The 22,689-nt window shown below is 43.3% G+C and overlaps 1 protein-coding gene across 2 annotated transcripts; it reads left to right on the forward strand.

Moving 5' to 3' along the window:
* The first annotated feature begins 55 nt into the window (after positions 1-55).
* Positions 56-17,479, forward strand: zc3h4 (zinc finger CCCH-type containing 4). Of its 2 annotated transcripts, none has more exons than XM_071495881.1 (14): positions 56-1,237; positions 6,483-6,786; positions 6,890-6,997; positions 7,148-7,352; positions 7,755-7,903; positions 8,840-8,936; positions 9,180-9,316; positions 9,440-9,547; positions 10,015-10,126; positions 10,333-10,442; positions 10,811-11,277; positions 11,750-12,069; positions 12,198-12,446; positions 13,481-17,479. In XM_071495881.1, the coding sequence occupies exons 1-14, from the start codon at positions 1,158-1,160 to the stop codon at positions 15,178-15,180; spliced, it is 4,146 nt and encodes a 1,381-aa protein (XP_071351982.1). In that variant the 5' UTR covers positions 56-1,157; the 3' UTR covers positions 15,181-17,479. The 2 variants fall into 2 exon arrangements, with proteins under 2 accessions (XP_071351982.1, XP_071351983.1); XM_071495882.1 differs by lacking the exon at positions 56-1,237 and adding an exon at positions 1,244-2,532.
* The last annotated feature ends 5,210 nt before the right edge of the window (positions 17,480-22,689 follow it).

Below are 22,689 nucleotides of genomic sequence, written 5' to 3' on the forward strand. Positions count from 1 at the left end.
TCTCAATCTAGCACAGATAGAGCTAATTGAGCAGTTTGTGGAATTAAGGGGGAAAAAAAGTTAGCCCTGGAATTGCCTCCTATTTTATACACGAGTTGCACCATGGCGGCAGCAGGAGCCTCCTTTATCAATATATACTGTGAGTAAGGCGTATTATAACACATATACCTATTTACCAAAGTCTCAAAAGCTTGTCAGATATTCTAGTGATTATACTTAACATTGGTGTTTTTTATATTCCTATTGTGAGACTGACGGCAACAGTCAGGCTCTGGTTCACTGTGTGTCACTTAGTTTGTAGTCATTGGAGCAGATGCAAAAGGAATAATAGCTTAACTGAATAATGTACATTTCAACTATAATGTGAAATGAGAACGTCACATTATTATACAACTTTGAGACAACGTGTTGTAGAGGGGAGTTGTGTAAAAATCAAGGATCTAAATCCTTTATTTTTCACTTGATTTGGCGTATATTCCAAAAGAAGTTTGTGTTGAATCAACTTTTAGAAAATTTAGACACAGCAAACCTGTACATGTTGTATTTCAGCAGAGCCGCTTAGCGGATGTCTAGCCTGACAGAAACTCTGCTTGATACTGTTAAATCTGCTCAGGCTACCTAATTTTGCGTACAGAACACTACACACCAAACAAAAAAATTTATTCGACAAACATTCTAAGGGCGAATAAGATGCTCATAAGTCTCAGATAAGATGGTTGTATTTTATGAAATTCGTGCCTAATTAAGATGCAATTTGTTTAAACGCCCTGTAATCACTATGGTCTACAAGTGCACCTGCGAGTCAAATAAGGGGGCTGATTTAACCCTTTTCATTTCACATTCGGTAATTTCCGTGAGACGTGTGCGTTTATTCGTCATGATGTCATACTCGGAAGACCCCTCCCCCTTTTCTCTTTGGAGAAGACAGTCGGCCATTTTAAGTTCATCAGTCGTCATTTCACATCGCTACAGTAGGACGGAGAACGTCAGGACTCAATTTCATCATATTTCTATTACAACTGTAGTGGAGAATTGCTTACTATGAACTGAAACTCTTCCTAAAATCAAAAACAAGTAGATCCTAGTGAAGTGACGCATAAGCCAGTAGATTCCAGTGTCGAGTTGTAATTTTTTGCACCTCAATGTAGCTAGAGGAAATGGCTGTGGAAAGCATGACTGTCCATCCAAACTCCCCAACTACCAACCACGAACACAACAGTCTCCTGACTGACGAAAGGTCGAGTAATTCTACAATCATATTTAAATGAAATTATTTATTTGTCCTGTGCTTTTGCACAAAAAGCCGGGGGTTTATTTTTCTTTTTTCTGTCAGAGGGATTAAATTCGCCTTTTCTGGAAAACGAGTACAGAGGTAAAGAACGCCATGTTTACACGACAACGCCAACTGGGAGGCCAAATAGCACCTGGGAGAACGTTGTTCCCTGTGTTTTATTACGTTATCACAACCAACGATCAATCGAGTCGAGTCAACCTGTCTGGAGAAAAAAAGACGAGATCGCAGCAGCTGATCAGTTATACTTTCACCGCCATACTGGCCAGTTCAACGATTATAAAGCATCGGTTAATTACTTGCCCACTTTTAACAACCATTGACTCACTAATTAACGTTGATTTAATTGTGTGTGTGTATGTGTATGTGTGTGTGTGTGTGTGTGTGCGGTGACAATTACTGTAATGCCGCAGGTGTAACAAATTCATTCGATTGTCTTTCGCTAACGACGGGCCTACTTTCAGGCTAACTTAGCAACATTAGCATGTTAGCTAATGTTCCCAACGAATACAGTTGGAAAGAAGGAGGAAGGCTAAGCTAATGACTAATGGTTTTTGTTAATGGTAATTTACTATTCTTTGGCGTTTCCAGTCGCTGCAATGTTGAAACAAATACGTTTTTAACTAACATAGTAAAATCAGTAGGGGCCATTAAATTATATCGTAATCCGTTCAAATCTGTTCGTTTATTTGGCGTAAATATATTTTACAGTGCGAAGCAAGTCTACGCACTTTAAAATTGTGGTCGAGTCGTTGTCTTTCTAACTGAATAACACTCGTAAGAAAACTTATTGTAGCTCCCGATCACCCTCCGATGATTTTGGTGTCTTCTACTCAAACGTTCAATATTAGTTATCTTCAAAATATTAATTTGTGAAAGGTATACACTAATCAGTTTTGTAACCCGTTAACTTACACAAGCTAACCCTGTAAACGCGTTTGTGCTTAATGTTGGTTATGTTTAATTGTCTAACATATCATTTTATTCACAGTCGTGACCACACTGACTCGTCCCAAACATCCACAAAAGTCCCCAAAATGTATAAAACGTCTGCAAAGCATCCCAGAAGTGTTTCAAGTCAAACACAAAGTTCCCTTTTTCCACAGTCCCCAGTTGGCAAATTTGCTGTGTTACCCAGTTGGCCCCACTTCCAAGTCCCACAAATCCCACTAGTGTCCCTAAAAGGCTAGGGAAAAACTCTCAATGGTTTTGAGTGCAAAATGTGAAGAAAACCTGTCACAGTAAGTATTCCCCATTTTAATCATGGCCCTTTGCTTATAGAATTAATTAAGTTATGGACTCATCCACTGAGCTAATGATGTACCATAATGCATGGTAAATCCTTTGATTCAGTCATCCTTAATAGATGAGAATAATCTTGTGCTCTGTTGAACTTTCAGAACTTCTCACAGTTGTCTGCTAGTATGGTGTGTTCACAGCTTTCAACATTTTTTAAATGGATTTAAATGGAAACTTGTTAAACATAGTTTACATGAATGACAAGTGCTGCACAGAAGGACTTTACTGCACTTAGTTGTCAGCAATACATTGATATTTGTGTAGGGTCTAATCGATAACTCATTAAGTAAATAACAGTTTTTCCTCTCTTGAGGTCTGTGAAGCCTGAGTTGGTGTTGGTAGACTTACATTAACTTAAGTTTACTCTGACCTGACCTGTTAATTTCTTGGCTCAGCATAGAGAAGTCTGGAGAAAATGAGTCAGCCTGCGTTTTACATTTTTCTTCACACTGGCTCATTGTTGGCAGCAGCTTATGTGTGTACAGTATTCTGACTGGCCAGAGAGGCCATCAGCTTTTGCCCATAGTGAATCTCAGCCACTCCCCTATTCACAACCACCTGCTTCCATAGTGCAGCCAAATCCCTGTGCAATGATAGACACTGTGCCAGGAGAGTTTTCCTTGTGCCGGCTCTGATAAACAGGCCAGCTTCATATCATGCCAATAGTTAGGTAGAGGAGTGACTTGGCTGTTGAAATGATACTTCAATTTGAGTTTATGGTGTTTGAATTCAAAGCCTGCAGCTGGTGCAGAGCAAAGAACCTGCCAGAGTTTAACAAAGTGTTCACGACAGGGAGATAAAAAATTGACAAACAGTTTCAGTGTTAAATTATTACACTGAGCGTTTGTATTGAGCAAAATTTGGCTGAAACACTGCTTAGTCTGTATGTATTCATACTTTCCAAGACAGTTTGCATCGAATGACAGAGAAAAGATGCAAGATACAAGTGATGGATTTCACTCTGGGCTTTGTACCAGAGCAAAATCAAATGAGCATGAAGACAGGTTTTGTAGTTTGTTCTGGACTGTGCTTTGTAACAAACAGCAGATAATGTGATTTTGTGCATGGAGCAACTTCAGGCTCCATAGCAGGGGCCTGTTAACTAAATTATCTGGATAACTCTGACCTAACTAACCCAGAATTTACTTCCTAAAGCAGAACCCTGATTGTTTCAGTCTACATAGTGGTTTCAGACAAAGGAAAAACTAACTAACTAAGTTAACAACCTTTGATAGGACTTGAATATGATTTTACCAGTTTGGTGTTTTCTGTCAGAAAAGTTGTGTACTTGGCATCAGTTTTCATTTTTGTGGTCCAGTGCTGAAACAGGCTCACGACTAGCTTTCACCGGTGGCTTTGTTTCTGAATTGATGGGGTGATGTTCGTTGCTCTGCTGCTGAGCATTTTGTCGCTGACACAGAGACGACACAGATGACTGAGGCTGATTATTGTGCTCTCCCCAGAGGAAGCTTGCATGCTGAGGATGTGGTGTGGTGTACAACGTACGGTGCAGCTGACATTTTGTCTCAAAGCAGGTCGCCTGTACCAACCACCTGCGTCGTCTCAGTTCACTGTGTGCTCTGTGTAGGACAAAACCTGTCTCTGAGTCATTAGATGTTGTGAAGCCGTTGTCCTGTCAGTGAATCCTGTTCACATCACCCTGGCCTCAGGCCTCACTCCCGGCCCCGTGCACACAGTGCTTGTTAGCCTACTTTGGGTGTCGGCCTTTGTGGGAGAGCCAGGACCTCGTCACTCATATAGGGAGTTAATACTTTTGTCTCTTTATTGTGACCGTGTTCCAGCCTGTGCCATAAATCATTCCACCTCCTTACCAGTGAAGGTGGCAGACCGTGACAGGAACATGTACGCTCAGTAGCTGGTTGTGATCTAGTTCTTGGATAAAACTGGCATCACTTCTTACCTTTTGGTGCCATGGTGGCTGGAAGGGAAATAAACACTGTGCAGTTTAATAATAATCCCAGTAATTTTATCAGTTTTAATGTAAAATCAATTAGTGCTTTTGGAACTTGGATTAATGACGACTTGAAACATTTTCCCAAACTGCACATGTTGCCTTTTTGTAGTCTGTATTGAACATTTTTCATTTCTTTATAAGCTTTTTAAAACCTCACTCTCCCTGTCATTTGTCCTCACTCTATGTTGACTGGGCTCATTAAGAAGCCCAGGAAAAATAAAATCCCACATCAGCCATATTATGTGGTTCAATACGAACACTTATACAAAGTTTTTGCATTGATTAGTTTTGCACATGAGCAGGATTTCTTACTGTGTGGCAGCTTGTGTGGCTGATGACACTGACAGTGGTGTGGACTGACGTTAGAGTATAAAACATAACCACACTGCAGTGGAGTTTGTGTTGTTGTCCCTTCTGCTGATTTAGATGTTTTTGTGTCAGTAAGTGAATACATCCCACCCAGTGTTTGCAGAAAGTGCTCTTCAGTCTCCCCCTGGGTTACATGAGAAGTGGTTGGTTTTTGGCGAATACTTGCTTCACTGTTGGTATTTCTGATGCATGCTTCGTATGTGAAGTTTTGGCATCTGTACAATTTTTTTTCTCCATGTAGTTCGAACGGGCAGTCTCCTGTGAGAAACACTGGCACTGTGTAAATACACCTGACAGAATCACAGACACACACAAAAATACTATTTTGCCTCCTGTACCAACCTGAGTTGAAAAACAGTTGTTGAAATCACACATTTGTCCTTCAGCAGTATGTCTCAACACATGTATCAGCCCTGCACAGGTGTGTAGTAACAGAAATGGCCTTGGCAGAAAGCAGGCGGTGCTGCAAAGATACAATTCCAGGAATTCCAAGTGTCTCCAAGGTCACAAATGTTTTTAATCAGATTTCCATTAATCCATGTTTTTATTTTTTTATTATTAAAGTCATAAACTGTTATTTCACATCAGTATTGTTAGTGCTGTTATAGTGTTGCCAACCTGAATGTTGTGTTGCAGTTTAAACCATATCTCAGGGACCCAGTCAGCTGTTAAATGCTGATATGTTACTTGATTTATCTTAAGGAAATCTATTGATACGAGGGTTGTGCAGATGGGTGATGACCTCAGTGATTGACGATGATCAGAGCGATCTGCGATAGCTTATGTCTTTGCAAATGTCAAGACAATATTTGACTGTTTCCCCATGAATATCTAAACTTATTTTTATCATTATTTGTAGTATTAAATTAATATTAAAGATAGTTTGCCCTGCCACAGTTTAACCTATGTAACCGCATGTAGCCAGTCTTTGCAACACAGACACATGAACACACTCTGACCAGCTGATTGTCACTGAAACGCTGTTTGTTGTGTGTAGCTTCCACACTGGGATTCTGAATCCTGAAGTATTAAATGAAAATAATTTTAATAACAACTTTGGTTTAACATTGCCAGGAAATATATTTTTCACCCTAACGTCAAGAAAAAGAGCAAGAGAGAGAGATGCAAGCAAAACTCCACATGCTCGCTCTTCAGTTGCTCTCTCTCTGACACACCCCCACCCCACGGTCATATTGGTTATTGGCAGTTTCACAGTGGGACGGTGTGATGATCTTACTGTGGATAAGATCGCACAAACCTAACCTATACTTTTCTAAACCCTTGTTTGAGTCACAAAATAGTAAAGCTTGTGAAAGTGATGCTGGTAAATGAACTCGACCAAACCTCTGTACTTGTTTTCCTACTGATTTATCTGTAAAAAAAATCACTGAATGTTTTTCCCATGTTTAAAAAAAAATCATGTTATTATGCGTTAATCATTTTTAAATGCATGTCCTAAAACTTCAGATGTGGCTGATGGAGTGAGCCACAGCCCGTGGGAAGATGAGATATCTAACATCCCTCCATCTGCCTTCTGTCCATACACAGGCCAGAGGATGGAGAGCTGGAGGAAGGCGAGCTGGAAGATGATGGGGGAGAAGTGGAAGAAGAGGAGATGGGTGGAGGTACGTCTGCAGCAGGAGGAGGCGGAGACGGGGGTGACGACGCCGGCGGAGGAGGCGAGGTGGGAGGGGAAGGGGCTGTGGAGAGGCCTCAGCGAAGTAGGGAGCGCCACGGCAGCAGCGATTCAGATGACGAGAGATCCCACCGCCGCAAGAGGAAGAGGAAGAAAGAGAGGGAGCGAGAGAGGGAGAAGAGGAGAGCCAAGAAGAAACGCAAATCCAAACACAAAGTGAGAACTGAAGCAGACCCACCCACCTCTCTGCACCCCCCTGTCTTTATCTGAAATATTCGAACCTGTGTCTGTCTCTTACATCTCTCTCTCTCTCCTCCAGCGTCATGCGTCCTCTGATGACGACCACTCAGACTTCAGTGAGGACTCTGACTACAGTCCCAGTGAGAAGAGGAAGTATAGAGAGTACAGTCCTCAGTACCCCCCCCCTGTAAGTCTAAAGAGCGAACCTTGCCCACACTTAGAGTCAAATGTTTTTTTTTTTTTTTTGTAAAGTATTTCGGTTCTTTTGATTTGATCATTATTCAATAATTTGTTTTTGTGGGAAGTGAAATCACCTCAATCTTTCACCTGTCTCCAGTCTCATGGAGGCTACGGCGGCTCAAAGAAGGGAAGCTACATGAAGATGGACAAGCAGGGCTACGGAGGCTACGATGACTACGAGGAAGACAACTACGAGGGAGAGGAAGACGAGGACATGGGGGATGAAGACTACGACGACTTCACCAAGGAGCTCAACCAGTACCGCAAGGCCAAGGAGGGAGGAGGAGGCCGCGGCGGAAGAGGTGCGTACACTGCAGTTTGGTTAAAACTGTTGAAATTGAATATTAGACTTGTTGTGCCACATGTTCTACTGCATGCTGAATACTCACCCAGCTGTGGAGGATAAAATGCTTAGACTGGGATACAGCAGAGTGACATGTAAGGACAGATGTTGTGGTTTTCCCTAGGAAACAGTTTTCACTGACCTTTTAGAAAGGTTGTGCCTCTATGTGACAAATGCTTCGCAGTATATTCATCACCCTGTATTTGCCTTTCACTGGTGACGCAGTCTCATTTGCACAGTTGTAGTCAGATAATGGAGCCTGTGTACCAGAACTTTATCAATCCAAATTTCATAGATAAGTCGCTGACAGTCTTTCGTGCTTACTCTGGTTTCATTCCTGTCTGTGTCTGTGTCTTTGCAGGGGGCAGAGGTCGTATGAAAAACCAGAGAGGCCGTGGAGGAATGAGGGGAGGGAGGAGGGGTCGAGGAGGCAGAGGAAGAGGAGGAGGAGGACGAGGAAAGATGGGAGGAGACAATGACGATGGCGATGGATATGGAGACGACATGGAGGTGAGGTGTAGAGCTCAGAGTGAAGCACGTTGTGTATTTGCTTTGGTCAAAATCCAAGGAACAAGTTTTCATTCTGTTTTATTTGCTGTGTTTTGTGTATTTACACAGTGGTTGAAATAAATTCCACATGGACACATTCCAGGAAACAAATACCAGCACTCACTGTTCAGCACCGACAAATCAGACCTGTGGGTGGTCTACATAGGAAAATGATTATTTTCTTATTAATAGAATAATACTGTACACAGTACTATTGATGTTTTCTCATTTACCAAACCAAACAAAGAGCACAAATTACTTGACAAATGATTGATTTAAATAACTTCTTCCCACTTTCTACTCTACACCGTCACACCCAGCTACACAATGACTCACAACCTTTAGTGTCATTCAACAGATAATTTGAATTCAGGAAATGAGCTGCTTCACGTCTTGTTCTGAGTTGATGCTGAAGCTGTCATTTGTGAAGAGTCAACTAAAGCTCTGCTCGGACGTGACATTACCATGTGACCACTTGTGATCAGATCTCACTTCTTCGCTCTGTATGCAAATGAACATGTGTGCATTGTTGTTTTTAGACAGTCTGTCTATGACAGATGGCTCTCTATAACCGGGGGGGGGGGCTGAATCATTGTACTGTGCACAGCTCTATGATGAAATAAGGCTTTAGTATTTTCAGTTCATTATGAAACTGTGTTGGGACTAATCAGACAGTGGCAGAGGACGTCTGTAGAGCAGGTTGTCCTTATTGTTCATGCTGCTAAAGAATGAGGCCCAGACCATCTCCGAATGTGGTCCGAGGGATTGGATCTAAACTGCATCCTCAGAGCTGTTATGTGTTCGTGCCTGTACTTAGAGCTGACTGCTTGTGATTGGATGTTAATGCCACAAATGAAAAAGGTCTAAATGACACTTTTGCTAAATCTGTCTTTACAGTATGGAGAGGATGATTATGACAACATGGGGGATGATGACTATGACGACTACTCAAAAGAACTCAACCAGTACAAGAAGTCAAAGGACAGAGGCAGAGGTGAGTCAGACCTCAGGTGGCTGTCCAGGTTTGTGTGTCTGTGATTCTTCATCTCTGTCGTTGTTGAAGTGGTTACTCCTCTTTTAGAGGAGTAGGCTGTGATAGTGATGTACAGGGTAAACTGTTGACCACACTGGTCACTGACAACATATCTTCCCTTCACACCTGTGTCTGACAGTGCTGGACTGTCTTTATTGTCCAAAAATTAACTCAGTCTCACTCTGTTTTTGATTTCTGCACCAGGAGGTAAAGGAGGCCGGGGGCGAGGCAGAGGTAAAGGAGGGCGGGGCATGATCAGAGGAGGAAAGGGTCGAAACAGAGGGAGAGGAAGAGGTGACATGGGGAATGATGATGACAACAACGGAGACATGGACAATGGGGTAAGACTTCTGTAGTTATTACATCGGCCTGACGTGTCCTGATACTGAGCCTAAAACAAATGAGACAATCCTGATTAGATCCATGCAAATGTGTATGTGTTGGTTTGTGTTTGTGTATTTTAGGATGGAGGTGAAGGACCAGGAATGGGGAGGAGGAATCAGAATGAAAAACACCAGGATAAGAAAGGAAAGGCCATCTGCAAGTACTACATCGAGGGGAGATGCACCTGGGTGAGACAGCATGAGTGTTTGCTATTTCACCTTGAAATGTGTTTGTTGAGCAGGTCACTGGACGCTCTGTGATTTTAAAGCAGTTTTTAATGCTACAAGTTTCACAGTAAAGTTGTTGTAGTTGTTGTTGCAAAAGTTCAGACAGTTTTTCATACTTTTAAATGTTTTTGGTGCCACAAATACGATACAGCTTCCTCAAAAAGGCTGGACTCTGAAGTTGTTTGTAACTCAATAACTGTCCTGGTCTAATGTGGTTAAACTCAAATGATTCTCACTGACAATCTGGAGATTTGTCATCAGTAAAATGTAGAAAGATCATGTGTGACTGTACACTGACAGAAACCTCTGAAGCATCTTACTACATTTAATAACAGAAAACGAAACACAATAACTAGACAGTTATCTTTAGGCTGGTCCCTCAGACACACAGACACACACATCTCATTATAACCTTTTGCGACCACCAGGGGGACCACTGCAACTTCAGCCATGACATCGAGCTGCCTAAGAAGAAGGAGCTGTGCAAGTTCTACATAACTGGATTCTGTGCCCGAGCCGACCACTGTCCTTACATGCATGATATCCTTTACTGCTGACCCCACACAGAGACTCTGACTGGATGGGTGCGTGTCCATCCAGTCAAATGAAAACTGTCTTTCTCTTAATAAGTAAAGCTGACACATTTTACTAGTGCAAAGTTACATTTTTCAAATTGCACTTAAGATAAATAATTATTGCTTTACATCCATCTTTTTGCGAATGTTTTCCCTTGACTCCCATGCTACGTGAGTTCCCCTGCAAGCTGTTCCACACCACAGGCAACTGCGTCAACGGTGACGAGTGTATGTTCTCACATGAAGCCCTCAACGACGACACTCAGGAGCTGCTCAACAAGGTAGGATCCTGGGACGTCCGGCGGCCTAAAGGTTACCACAGGACTGTAACATCCAGGGTTTGATTCCCTGCTGCAGACCACTGTTGCACCGTTTCTCTCTCTGCCCTTCTTTCCTGACTCACATCTGTCAAATAAAGGCAAAAAAAACAAACAAGATAGGTTTCTCTAACCCTGTCACCATGTTCTATGACCTCTGTAGATATTTCTTCAAGTTAATGGACTAAAGTAAAATGAAATGTGGCTTTTGAAGTTAGACAATTTGCAAACTGAAGTTGTTTGTCTTAGTTTATGAACAGAAAACTTTCATAAACACCGTTAGAAAACATTTCAGATACTAACCAGTAGATTTTTGTGACCTTGTGTTCTAGATGCTGGCAGAGGATGCAGAGGCTGGAGCTGAGGATGAGAAGGAGGTGGAGGAACTGAAGAAGCAGGGCATCAATCCTCTTCCCAAACCCCCCCCTGGAGTTGGCCTCCTCCCCACCCCTCCTCGGCCTGTTCCTGTAGATACCAACACAGGGGCTGGGGACTTTGGGGGCCCTGTGGCAGGTGACTTTGGGGGTCTTCCTGGACCTAACCAGGGGCCCATTACCAGCAAAGGACCCCCAGGACCAGGGCCTGTTCCTGGGCCTAATCCTTGTGCTGGTCCTCCTGTCCTTGGCCCTGATGGAAGTCCCTTCCAAGGCGGGCCCCCAAATCCTAACTGCCCTCCTCCCCACATGGGCCCCCCACCTCCTTGTCCTGGAGGGGGAGGTGGTGCGGGGAAGAAAATCCCCTCGTTGTTTGAGATTAAAGTTCAGCCGACAGGACAGCTGGCTCAGAAACTGGCTGTCAGGTAAGAGATCAGAAACAAACATTAAGAATAAAACACAATCTCTTTATATTCACGTTTGTAAAAAATGTAGCTGGAGATCTTATCCAGTGTGAGTTTTCGCTTGTAGATTGTTAAAAGAAAACTCCAGAGTCAAAACGGCGATGAGTGTTTATTTGAGAAAAGATTTTCACATTCGTTTTAATGGATCCAGAAACAAAATAAAAAATAATTATTTTAAGTTTAAAGACGTGCAAGCTTAAAACACAAAACAGAATGTGTAATTTTTGTGTTGTGATGTAGTGTGACCCTTCAGACACCCTTGTTGAACATTTGGTGATAGACCCCAACTAGATGGGTGTGGTTCAGGCCACCAAAACACAGTTTCGCCTGTAGGCACGTCATGTAGGGAGAGACAGTAACAGCAGGAGACTCAGCGACTGTTCACTCCAACTGTGAGTAGTAACAGATGTAACTATTCTTCTTCTTGTCTCAGGAGCCAGACTCCCAGCGGGAACCAGGGTCAGACTGCAGCACCTGGACCTCAAGGGGCCCCTGGTGCCACCCCTACCCGCTTCCCTGCCCCTCCAGGCATGATGTCCCCTGATATGCAGAACATGGGCCCCAACCTTGGGATGAACCAGGGACCCCCCAATATGGGCCCTGGTGGACCACCCATGATGGGAGGATTTGCATCTGGCGACGGCCCCCCGCATGGAGGACCCATGCCCCCGGGTCCCAATCAGGGTGGAGGAAACTTCTTCAATAACTTCTTCAATCAGGAGGGTATGAACATGGAGGGAGTGGTGCAAGAAGGTGAGGAATTCAAACCTAAACACAGAGTTAGCTTTGTAGTAAATATTTTGAAGGTTCACAGTATTTTAAGGTGATGCTGGCAAAGTTTCTGATTTGTACTCATAGATGCTCTCACTGCTCCCTCTCAGGTGACAACTATCAGGGTTTTGCTGGGATTGACGACAGAGGAGGAGCAGGGAAGTTTGGTAATCAGTCAGGTGGTCAAGACGGCTCTGCTAATGGAGGGTCGGTCAATCAGGGAGGGATTTCTGTTCCTGACTTCCTGCCTCCAGCGCAACGCGTCCTGTTCATGAGGATCCAGCAGAAGCAGCAGGAGGAGGAGGAAAGAGCACGAAGGATAGCCGAGGGAGGAGCAGAGAAGAGTAGAGACACTGAAGGTAGAGGAAAAGCATCTGTTCCTCTTTGTGTAATAAGTGTTCATCATTCCTTTGTAATAGTGAGTTATTGTCCTTATTTGTTTAATGTTTTTGTCATTTGTCTTAAAAAAAGTCCCCTTTTCATATACAGTGTATCATATCTCCTCCCTCATGGCTAAAACTCTGTTTGGTCTTCAGGAAAGTTGTACAAAAATGGAAAAATATTGCAGACTGTAGAACCATGTATGAACACCCCCTTTTTCCAGTTTGTATTGAAAATGTTTCAGCAGTTCATGTGCAGTGAATAACTTGAAATGGTACAAAGCAAAAAAAGATTTAGGTCACATGAAGCTGAAAAATCATGTCAATTTAATGGAAAACCGGATTTTTCAGCAACTAAGAAACTGGTTAATTTCCCACAGCAGTGCAAGTAAATGAAACCTTGAAATTTAATGCAAAAATAGAGATGACCCAACTTGTGTTGATGACTTACTTTGTGTTAGGACAACCTGTGTTTCTACACCCTGTGATGCATTATTAAGACAATGATGCAGGGAGTAGTCCGGTATATCTCTCTGTCAGAATGGTTAGAAAAAGGCAGGAAACAAAGGACGATGGACTGGTTGGTCAGTGGTTCATCCTACGGCAACATAATGACCAAAAACATTAGAGGAAAACAGCTCAACACTGCAGTAGGCTTCACATGAATGCAGGATTTTAAGTGTAGTTATTGACCAGTTTCCTATCACGTGTTGTGATTGGTGTTGGCATTTGTTGATTTAATGGTCTGGTTCACAGTAAACTTGCACAGATAGGACTGTCAGTGAAATAAGCTACATGATGATCTCCAGCAAAATAAATGTTTCACTACTGTGTCGGTTAGAAGTTTTCACATTGTGACAGTGATACCATTCACACATTTCACACACATACTGATCACTTTCCCAACTTCCCAACAGTCAACACAAACTACAATCAAATGTGTTGTTTTGTTTTTTTTAACAAGCTATAAATTCGGGAGTTAACACCTAAACATGCCCGATGTCTTTTCCCAGGTGATTCAGGGAACTGGTACTCCAGTGAGGATGAGGATGGAGGTGGTAGTGTGACCTCAATCTTGAAGACACTCCGTCAGCAGACCCAAGCTCCTCAAAAGTCTGATGGCCCCCCGAGTGACCCCCGCCTGCAGAAGGCCTCCCCCGCCAATCCTCCAGCTCGCCCTGCAGACCCCCGCTTGGCCCGCGACCCACGTCTGGCGCGTGCTGCAGAGACGGCCCAAATCTCCGACTCCAGCCACTCCATGCCCGCACAATCTTCCTCCGGACCGCCTGCAGACCCCAGGTTAGCCCGACTTGCTGCGGCTGCCTCAGCTGGATCCGCCTCCCACTCACCTCCCGCTACTAAACCAGAGCCTCCTCTGGTCTACAAGCCCCCGCCACTTACGACCCCAGCAATGGAGGAGGAGGAGACGGAGCGGGTTCTGCGGGACAAGCCAGTACCAATTCCTCTGGACCCGCTCATGGGCATGGCTCTGAGAGACCCACGCTCTCAGCTGCAGCAGTTCAGCCACATCAAGAAGGATATTGTCCTCCACATGCCGGCCTTTGCCAAAACCATCACCTGGTCCCCTGAAGATCTCCTCCCACTCCCTATCCCCAAGCAGGACTTTCTCCCACTGCCACCAGGCATCCCTCCTGTGTCCACTCTAGACCCACGTCTGTCCCGCACTCAGCAGCAGCAGCACACATCGCTCCCTCACTCACAGCCTCTTCCCGTACAGTCTCCTCCCCCCTTGGACACCCCTGCTCCCTCCTCCTCCACCTCCTCCCTCCCAGACTTTGAGCTGCTGTCTCGTATCTTGAAAACTGTCAACTCCAGCCCGTCCCAGACCCCTTCCCCTCCTCTGTTGCCCACCCCTGCTGCCCCTATGTCACTGCTGGGTCCACCTCCCGCCATGACTCCTGCATCTACAGAAAAGCCTGCTGACCCCCGTATGGCCCGTAAAGGCCCCACAGACCCCCGTCTCCAGCCACAGAAGTCAGCCCTTAAGCAGCCATCAGATCCCACGCCTCCTCCTGCCCCCTCTACATCTCCAGCTACAGCATCTAGCTCCTCTCCCCCGACCATCGCCCCCTACGACCCAAGGCTGCTCTCCTCAGGTGGGGCAGGGCGTGGTGTGGGGGCTGGGGCAACAGGGGGAGCCAGTGTGCTGAGCAGCATCAGTCTTTATGACCCTCGGACTAACAAACCAGGCAGCCCTGGTACCAGCAGTGGCTCTAACAACTCCCCCAACTCAGCCAGCGCAGAGTCCAAACCCAGTGACCCCACAACGGCTAAACCCAAGTCCAAGGAGCCGCTGTTTGTTCGGAAGTCTGCGTTGGACCAACCAGAGCCGGAGAAAAGTGGAGAACAAGGGACCGATCGATATAACAGCTACAACAGGCCCCGGCCCAAGCCTGCACCCTCACCTAACCCCACGGCTCAGGGAGGTCCTTCCGCAGCCGGGGCAGCTGCAGCTGGAGGTCAGGTTGCTCCTGGAGCCTCTGCAGACCAGGGGCCTGCGGGTGTTCACAACCTACCAGTGTCCTCGCTGTTTGGCGTGGTGAAGCAGGCGAACAAGCCCGGTGGGACAAGTAGTCCCTTTGGAGGAAACAGCCCAGCGCAGCCTGACCAGGCGGCCACAGAGCAGGACAATGCCTCACTGAAGGACGTTTTCAAAGGCTTTGACCCCACAGCCTCACCCTTCTGCCAGTGACCTACTGACCCTCGAACCATACAGCCCATCATGTGATTGGCCGATGGCTCATTTTAACATTTTTGGACACTGAGCAGACAAGTGAAAAGGAGAGAGAAAAGCGCACTGAGGCAACTGCCCGTAAGACAAACTATGTGAACAAACTGATGCTACACAACATGTTTTATGCACACAGACGTACTTTACGGCAGTGTTGCAGATTCAGATCCTATAAAGACTCTGGGGTTGCGGGAAGGGTTTAAAACTAAATCTCTAAATTTCTATTTTAAACAAAGTTATTGATGTATAAATAAATATATTCTCTTCATCTCAGTGCTTAATGAAAACAGTTATTCAGACAGCAGCAAAAACACATTTATATTCACATCTTGTCTCATTATTCTTTGCATTTCAGATCCTCTGTTTTTTTTTGTTTTTTTTTTTATCTTCTCATCTATAAACTGTTTGATGTGCTCGTCTATATTTTTGGCCAGTTAAAGTTGGCAGTGCTCTTGGCAACAGATGGACAGAATGGGATAAATTTTCTTTTCATATTTTCACAAAAAATATTGCTTATTTGTGGTATTTTTGTGTAATTAAAACAGCACTGAGGCATCTCCATCAGCACTGTTGCTCATCTCTCTGTCACTGCCTCTGCGTTCAAAGTTCGGTTTATTCCTTTTAGAAACTGTTAGCTTGTATTTTGTCATTGAGCCACCATGTCACATTTTCTGCAGAGACGTTTGCAAATACCTAAACTTAAATCTATATTCTGCTTGATTTGTTTTTAGTATTTATTTTTCTACTTCTTTGCACTGTCAGTTTGTGTCCTCTGAGGGTTGTGTTAATATGTAGCTCCTCCAGCTGTTCACATGCAGTTTCATTTCAGGTATTTAGCTCTTACCCAAAACAGGTAATTTTGCCGTTACAGGAAGTGACCTGTGACCTTTTCAGTACTGCCTCTCTACACCACTACACCACCCCCAACTCAGATTTTCCCTTTTGGGGTCTTGTTGCTAGAAGGAGAAAAGGATTTCATGTGAGCTTTTAGTTTTATCGGTCTGTGAAAGTGGAACACGTCCACAGCTTCTGTAGCTTTAATGTAACAGACATGGAGAAGAGGTTTTGCTGCTCGGACTGATTGTAAACACATCACCACGTCCCTCCCCTGTGGCACATTTTAGCTGGCTGATGGTTAGTGCATCAGTGGTGCTGCAGGGACTTTTAACAAGTTTGTGTGTTTTTTTTTTTTTCTCTGCTGAAAAGGTGTTGTTGCCCAGAGGTTGATCAGCCTTCGTTAACATCTATCACTTTTTTTCCCACCTTGATTCACTGATCCAGAATAGTTTAGAATGGAAAGAGATCCTACAGGGCATGACTGCAGATTTCTGAGGATGGAAAATAAAAAAAAATTGCAGCCTTACAGCATAATTTTACAGCTTTTGGCTCTAGTGGTTGGTGGCAGTGTGACAATCATAAACTAGACTTGGACCTAAAACTCAATTAATGCATAAGTCTTGCATTGATCTGTGCAGGTGCTCCGTCTGACTTGTGTTAAAAAAACATTCAACAGGAACGGAGCGTGTCTGTACAGCAGAGGAAGTGCACTCTTCATGGTGGAAATGTTCAGTGTTTAAATCCTGACTAGTTTCTACCTTAAACCAGAAACAGCTGAAGCCAGAAGTGAGTGCAGCATCTGAATCAGGGTGAGGATAAGCATTTGCCTGATAAGCCAGAGATTTCATTGCCAGAATTTAAATGCGGGGTCACTGTAGTGGAGCTGATGAAAGGTTTTTTGACTTCCAGAAGGTTGGGATTGTACAACAGCCGTCAGGTTCATTGTTGACCGTCTTGTGTATAAATGTTGATCATTTTAATTTATTTTTTATACTTGGGTAAATATACTTCCTCACTTGTAATTTTTGAACTGAATCATTTTATATGTCAGGAATATGAAAGTACCGCTCACCTCAGTGGGATGCAGGCAGCCTGCAACAGTGTGAAGAGAGGAGAAAGGCATATTTTTTTATTTGGTTCTGTGTAAAAAGACTCAAACTAACTAAGGATTAACTAATGGCTCCCATCAGTAAAACCTGTTAGGAGGCTGATTGTCAGCTACAGCAGGTGTGAAAGTTATCATTTATTTGTTCATTTATGGTTTTGTTGTTTTGTAAATTTGTTTTCTGTTTTTTTTTTTTCTCTTGCTATGTAAATTTGACCAGTATCCCGTCTTTGGAGGAGTGGAGTTTTCTAACTGTACACTGTAGGTGAGGTTGTCAAAGTATTTAAATAAAGTTGATACATGATCAATTAGTTATAACTCTGTTTTCAGTATTATTTTTCTTTTTCAGCTGATTCATTTGACTATTGTCTCCCGTGGTTGTGAAACCATGACGAATAAACATTGTCTTTCCTCAAGCTGAACACTTGAAGAGCGAAGTTGTCTCCATCTTTTATCCATTCAACAGTTTTCTGATGTGAAACAGATCATGCAACCTCACATTTCTACCGGCTTGGCTGTAAAGTTAAAGTTATTTTTGCAGCCTGTTGACAGGAGGAAGAGCTAAGAACCTAAGAGCTGCCATGTCTGTCGTCATGGCGGGGGCTAAAATAAGATCTCTTGTTTGATTTTGTTCCCTTGTCATCTAAAATGCAGCTTGAATGGGATTGTGTGCTGTTGATTTTTCCTTTGTTTTCTGAAGACGCATCTCGCAAAGGATCGCCAGCTGCTTATTTTAAGATACCAGACGGGTGTGGTTTAGAGAATCAGGACTATTCAGGCACGTTGAGGCTGTAGTCACTGAATCGACCTTTCTTTCCTGTGACTATTCTTCTATTCTTCTTTTCCTTGCTCTGTTGTCCTGCCTGTCTGCTTCTCCAGTGAAATCATAATTTATTTAAAAATGCCCTTTGACCCAGAAGCCAAAATCCCTTCATTTTTCACAAGCAGGCGTGTTGCTGTCAGCGTCTCTGACATTGTTCCTTGCTATCTTTAGGACTGCAGTGATTGAAGCCGCTGGCTCTGGGTTTGGCCTCTGTGGATTTGGATCGGCACCCCAGCAGCACGCAGTTTGTTTCCTTGTTAGCTACGATCCTCCAGTGAGTCACTTCCTGTTCCCCTCCCATCCTGCAACACTGGCTCCAGGAAGACAAACTATTCATCCAGTACCTCAAAGGTTTCCTATCACACACACACACACACACACACACACTCTGAGCTGCTGATTATTGGGTATGTGGTGTGCATGATCCATCGAACAGCTCTTTCCAAAGGTGCTCTTGAGGTTTACATTTGGAGACCAGACGTAGTGAATACTCCCTGAGTATCTGGTGGTGATGCAAAGATGAACAGTAGTCATGAGGGAGATGCCCATGTCGGCACATCAACCATCACACCACTGCACAGATACTGACGTCATTGATTTTTCCTGTTTCAGCTGAATACTAACTGATGGTGCAAATGATGGTCTAACTTCCCAAACACTTCACTGCTGTGGAGCACATTAAGACTTGAGTGTGGATTTTGTTTGAAGGTGTTGGTGTGCCTAATAAACTGGATAAACTCAGTGAAACTTGCAAGTCAGCACAGCTAAAGTGTGATGCAAGCTGGGCAGGTTTTACCACGTACTCTGTAAATGCTGCTGTATGTATCATTTTCTTTCTCACGGCCGTTCTCTGAGACACACAAACATAAACCCTGCAGACAGCTGTAATTCAGCCAGGTGGATTCCTCTACTGTGCAACCATGACATCTGTGCAGGTGTGTCACATGAGCAATAGTTTTGGTTTCATACAGATGGTGTCACAGAAGAACATGAGCGTATATCACTGCAGCATATCTGCACGAGCTATATACCTTAACTAATAATAATACTATATACACACACACACAGACACACAAATTTGAAGGTTGGACTCAAAGATGGGTCAAGGGTCAAAGGTCACAGTGCCCTCACATAACGTGGTTTGGGCCTTTTAATTGTAATATCTCTGTAACGTCTTGAGGGAATTTCTTTCGGCACAAACATTCACTTGGACTCAAGGACAAACTGATTTTAGATTTTGTGGTCAAAGGTAAAAGGTCAAGGTCACTGTGACCTCACAAAACAGTTTTTAGCCATTACTCAAGACTTCAAACAGCAATTATGACAAAATGTTCCACAAATGGTTCATATTTTATATGACTCTGGATAAACAGGGATGTAATCTGAAACTAGTCTGAGGTGCACGACTGAGGTGCAGAGGTAATTCTAGCCAGTCTTTTCATTATTACATTAATACACATTATTATTGTAATGATTAAGGATTACTTCAAGTACATTTTGGTTCACTTTACAACATGCTATATCATAAAATCATGACATTAATTTCAATTAAAGTGGCCATATAAATGACATGTGCTGTATTTTGATTTTCTACTTATGAAATTGATTCCTCTGATTCCCCATCTCTGTCCCCCCTTATTTCCTGTCATCTCCCTACTGTCGTCTGCAATGCTCAGAATATACCCGTAGGAACTACCTTGTATTAGAATAAATTGGACACTGATCACTTTGTGGTTGTGCAGCCAATGTGGAGCAATGATCACCAGCCACAACAGTGTGACTGACTGGTGTGTGGGTGTCATCATGGTCCTGGAGACACCTGCTGTAGCCTGAAGAGCCACAGACACAGTTTTGAGCATGTTGGCAGGTGTTTGTGTGTGTGTCTGTGTGTGGACAGATTTAGTCAATGCAACAGTGTCTCGACCATGTGAGATACAGTGATGGGTACTGAGACTACTACTGAGTACTCCTGGGTAGAAACATTAGCATGTTGAAGCTGCTGTGATCCCATCATTAAAAATAGTCTCTGTTTTCCTACGGTGTTTTCTGGGAGTTCAACACTGGCGACTTGTGTGTTCACTGTATCTGTTATCAGTAATCAGCTTAGCTCTCTGTTCAGTGGAGCTAACTGTGGTAAGTGTATATATAGACCTGATCCTCTTAGAGCAGGACTTGGGATGGGATTTGAAGATTGACAGCCGTTTCAGCTGCAGTGCTGCCTCTGCACTTGTGGGGGCGCCTGTGAGTGAATGCCAGTGTTGATGGCAGGGCCAGTCAAAAGATGTGTTTTGTCTCTCTCTGCTTGTTTGTGTCTGTCTCGTTATCCTGGGAATCACTCATAATACTGCAGAAAGTTCCCACATGCTGCACTTAACAGAGCGGAGATCACTGGAGATTTATTCCACCCGGAGGGCCGGCAAATACTATGAAAGCCCCTCTTTGTACAAAAACAATTAAACAGCATTTAACAGCAGCTCAGCTTATGCCATCATCTGCGTCAGACAGAAAATAAAAGTAAAGACCGCATTGTCTTCCTGTGATAGTTTTCTCTTCAGTCTGGGAGTCTGTCTGTCTCTGTGAGTGGCTTGTTGTAAACTGTTTCAGATAACAGTGTCTATTAAATGCCAGATATATACAAATGTAAATTCTGCCTCTGATTCTTTCTCTGTCTTATTATGTTGGGAGATAGTTCAGCGGAAAAGCTGTGAATTCACTACAACACAGCTGCTAGATCAGTGGTTGTCAAACTTCTTCTGGCACGCCCCCCATTTGAAACCTGAAAAAAGGTTCACGCTCCCCGACCTCACAATTTTATCTCTCAGTAGCAACAACAGGGGAAGCAACTAAAGTAAACTCATAAAAAAGGATCTGTGTTGAATTTTCAAGTCAGTTTGTTCATTTTCCCTACAAAAATTATTTTCATTCAATAGCTTCGCTCAGTATTTTTCCCCTGGTCATCCATGGTCCCCTGCATTGGCTCCATGTCCCCCCCAAAGGGGCCTGCTCTCCAGTTTGAGAACCACAGTGACAGACATATTTTCCAAACTAAATCATCCACCAGTGGCTAAAATACAGTCATAGGTAGGTCAGAACACATCTGAGGTCGCCTTCATGCTGTACACTATATACACAACATTGAGATTGTCTCAGCTCTGTATCTGTTGATTGTCCTGTGAAGGAGGCCAGTAGGAACTGTGTGTGCTGGACCTGCCTCTGCAGCAGATAACACTCCACATACACCACCATCACTGTCTTATGACCTGACTGGTGTCATATCAGTAGGACATGTCACATGGGGTGAGCTCAAATGTCAGCTAACCTAATTACTATTAGAAACGACATTACTTTAAAACACATATCCTGCTGGAGGTGAACACTGGACAGATTAAATCTTCATGACTCTGACAGACTCTGACAAAAACAATATATAACATGGTATAGCAGTTGAAGGAATTAAAGGCACTAGCCATAATCCAAATATACACACAAAGAGGTCACAACCAAAAAAGACATAATTGGAACCAGTGCTCCAAATTGAGAAATCTGTAATATATTGAGCATAATCCAGTTACACAAAATATTTCCCTGTATGACCTGAGCTCTTCAATTTATTCTATATGGACAGGATTTTAAATGGTGAAGGAACCATTTTACCTTAATTTTTAAAGGAACCCTTTACCTTAATTTTTTCAGGCTGAGAGCAGTAAAATGAAACTTTCTTACACTTAATGATCTGATTTTCACTCCTACAGGAAAAAATATTTCATCATTCTTAGATCATCATTCCTAACAGAATTCAGCCAATCAAAAATAAATGCCACACATGCAGCTAGTAACTGGTAATGACACTGAAAGTCATCGGATCAGTGGAAGCAACAAACTTAAGCAACAAATTAATTTCCAACTGAATGCAATCATTATGCTATAATCAGCTAGTGCTTTCTGCTGTTACACACTCTGCAAACATCAGCTTGTGTTCATGTCTTTGTCTGCAATAACTTGCTGCTGTGTGGTATTCTGCAAAAACACCCCAGGGTCAGCTCTTACTGGGTTTTTTTTGTATTTTTAAGTACAACCATGCAAATGTTATCAAATATTCATCTTGAGTGAAGCAGGAGATGCAAACAGTTCTTTGATTTGCATTTGCTGACTTTAGAGCAATGGGCGGGTGGGGTTTACAGCATCAGGACATTGAGATAATATCAAGTTGTAAATTACAGAAGAGTACAATGACTCCACTGTTTTGAATAATGATCAGTGATATAGTTTCCATATTAGAAAGTTGTAAATATCCCTCAGCTTATATCTGATCAGCACCTGAAAATTGCTAAGTAGCTAAAGCATCTGCATCTATGAGAATAGGATGCTCTTCTCTGCTGCCGCTCCACTTTCTGCTTTAAGATGATTTTTACTCACAAATCTACACATCTACATCACATCTTCATATCTGGCCTTGTGCTACTTCTTGTATTACCTTCAGTTACTGTACAAACACCTTGTTTCTGATACTTGATATAACAATAATTCTGCAGGAATATTTGGAATCTACAGGTAGACTCAGATGTGTTTGGTGCATAATGTCACCAGTTTCACAGAGGCTCCCATGTCACCGGAGGATCCAGAGAACCACTGATTTTTTGCTGTTTGAGACACAGAAATCTGAGTTTACCAACCATGAGAGACTCTGATAGAGAAAAGACTCAGC

The sequence above is a fragment of the Trachinotus anak genome, unplaced genomic scaffold (assembly GCF_046630095.1).
Source record: "Trachinotus anak isolate AG129_WGS33_773 ecotype Australia unplaced genomic scaffold, CSIRO_AGI_Tana_v1 ptg000014l, whole genome shotgun sequence".
In the NCBI taxonomy this organism is placed as follows: Eukaryota; Metazoa; Chordata; class Actinopteri; order Carangiformes; family Carangidae; genus Trachinotus; species Trachinotus anak.

Bases quoted from the DNA above. Each gene is read 5' to 3' on its own strand.
- zc3h4 (XM_071495881.1), top strand. From the start codon at position 1,158: ATGGCTGTGGAAAGCATGACTGTCCATCCAAACTCCCCAACTACCAAC. The intron at 6,787-6,889 runs GTGAGAACTGAA...TCTCTCCTCCAG, and splicing joins AACGCAAATCCAAACACAAA to CGTCATGCGTCCTCTGATGA. The intron at 11,278-11,749 runs GTAAGAGATCAG...TTCTTGTCTCAG, and splicing joins GCTCAGAAACTGGCTGTCAG to GAGCCAGACTCCCAGCGGGA.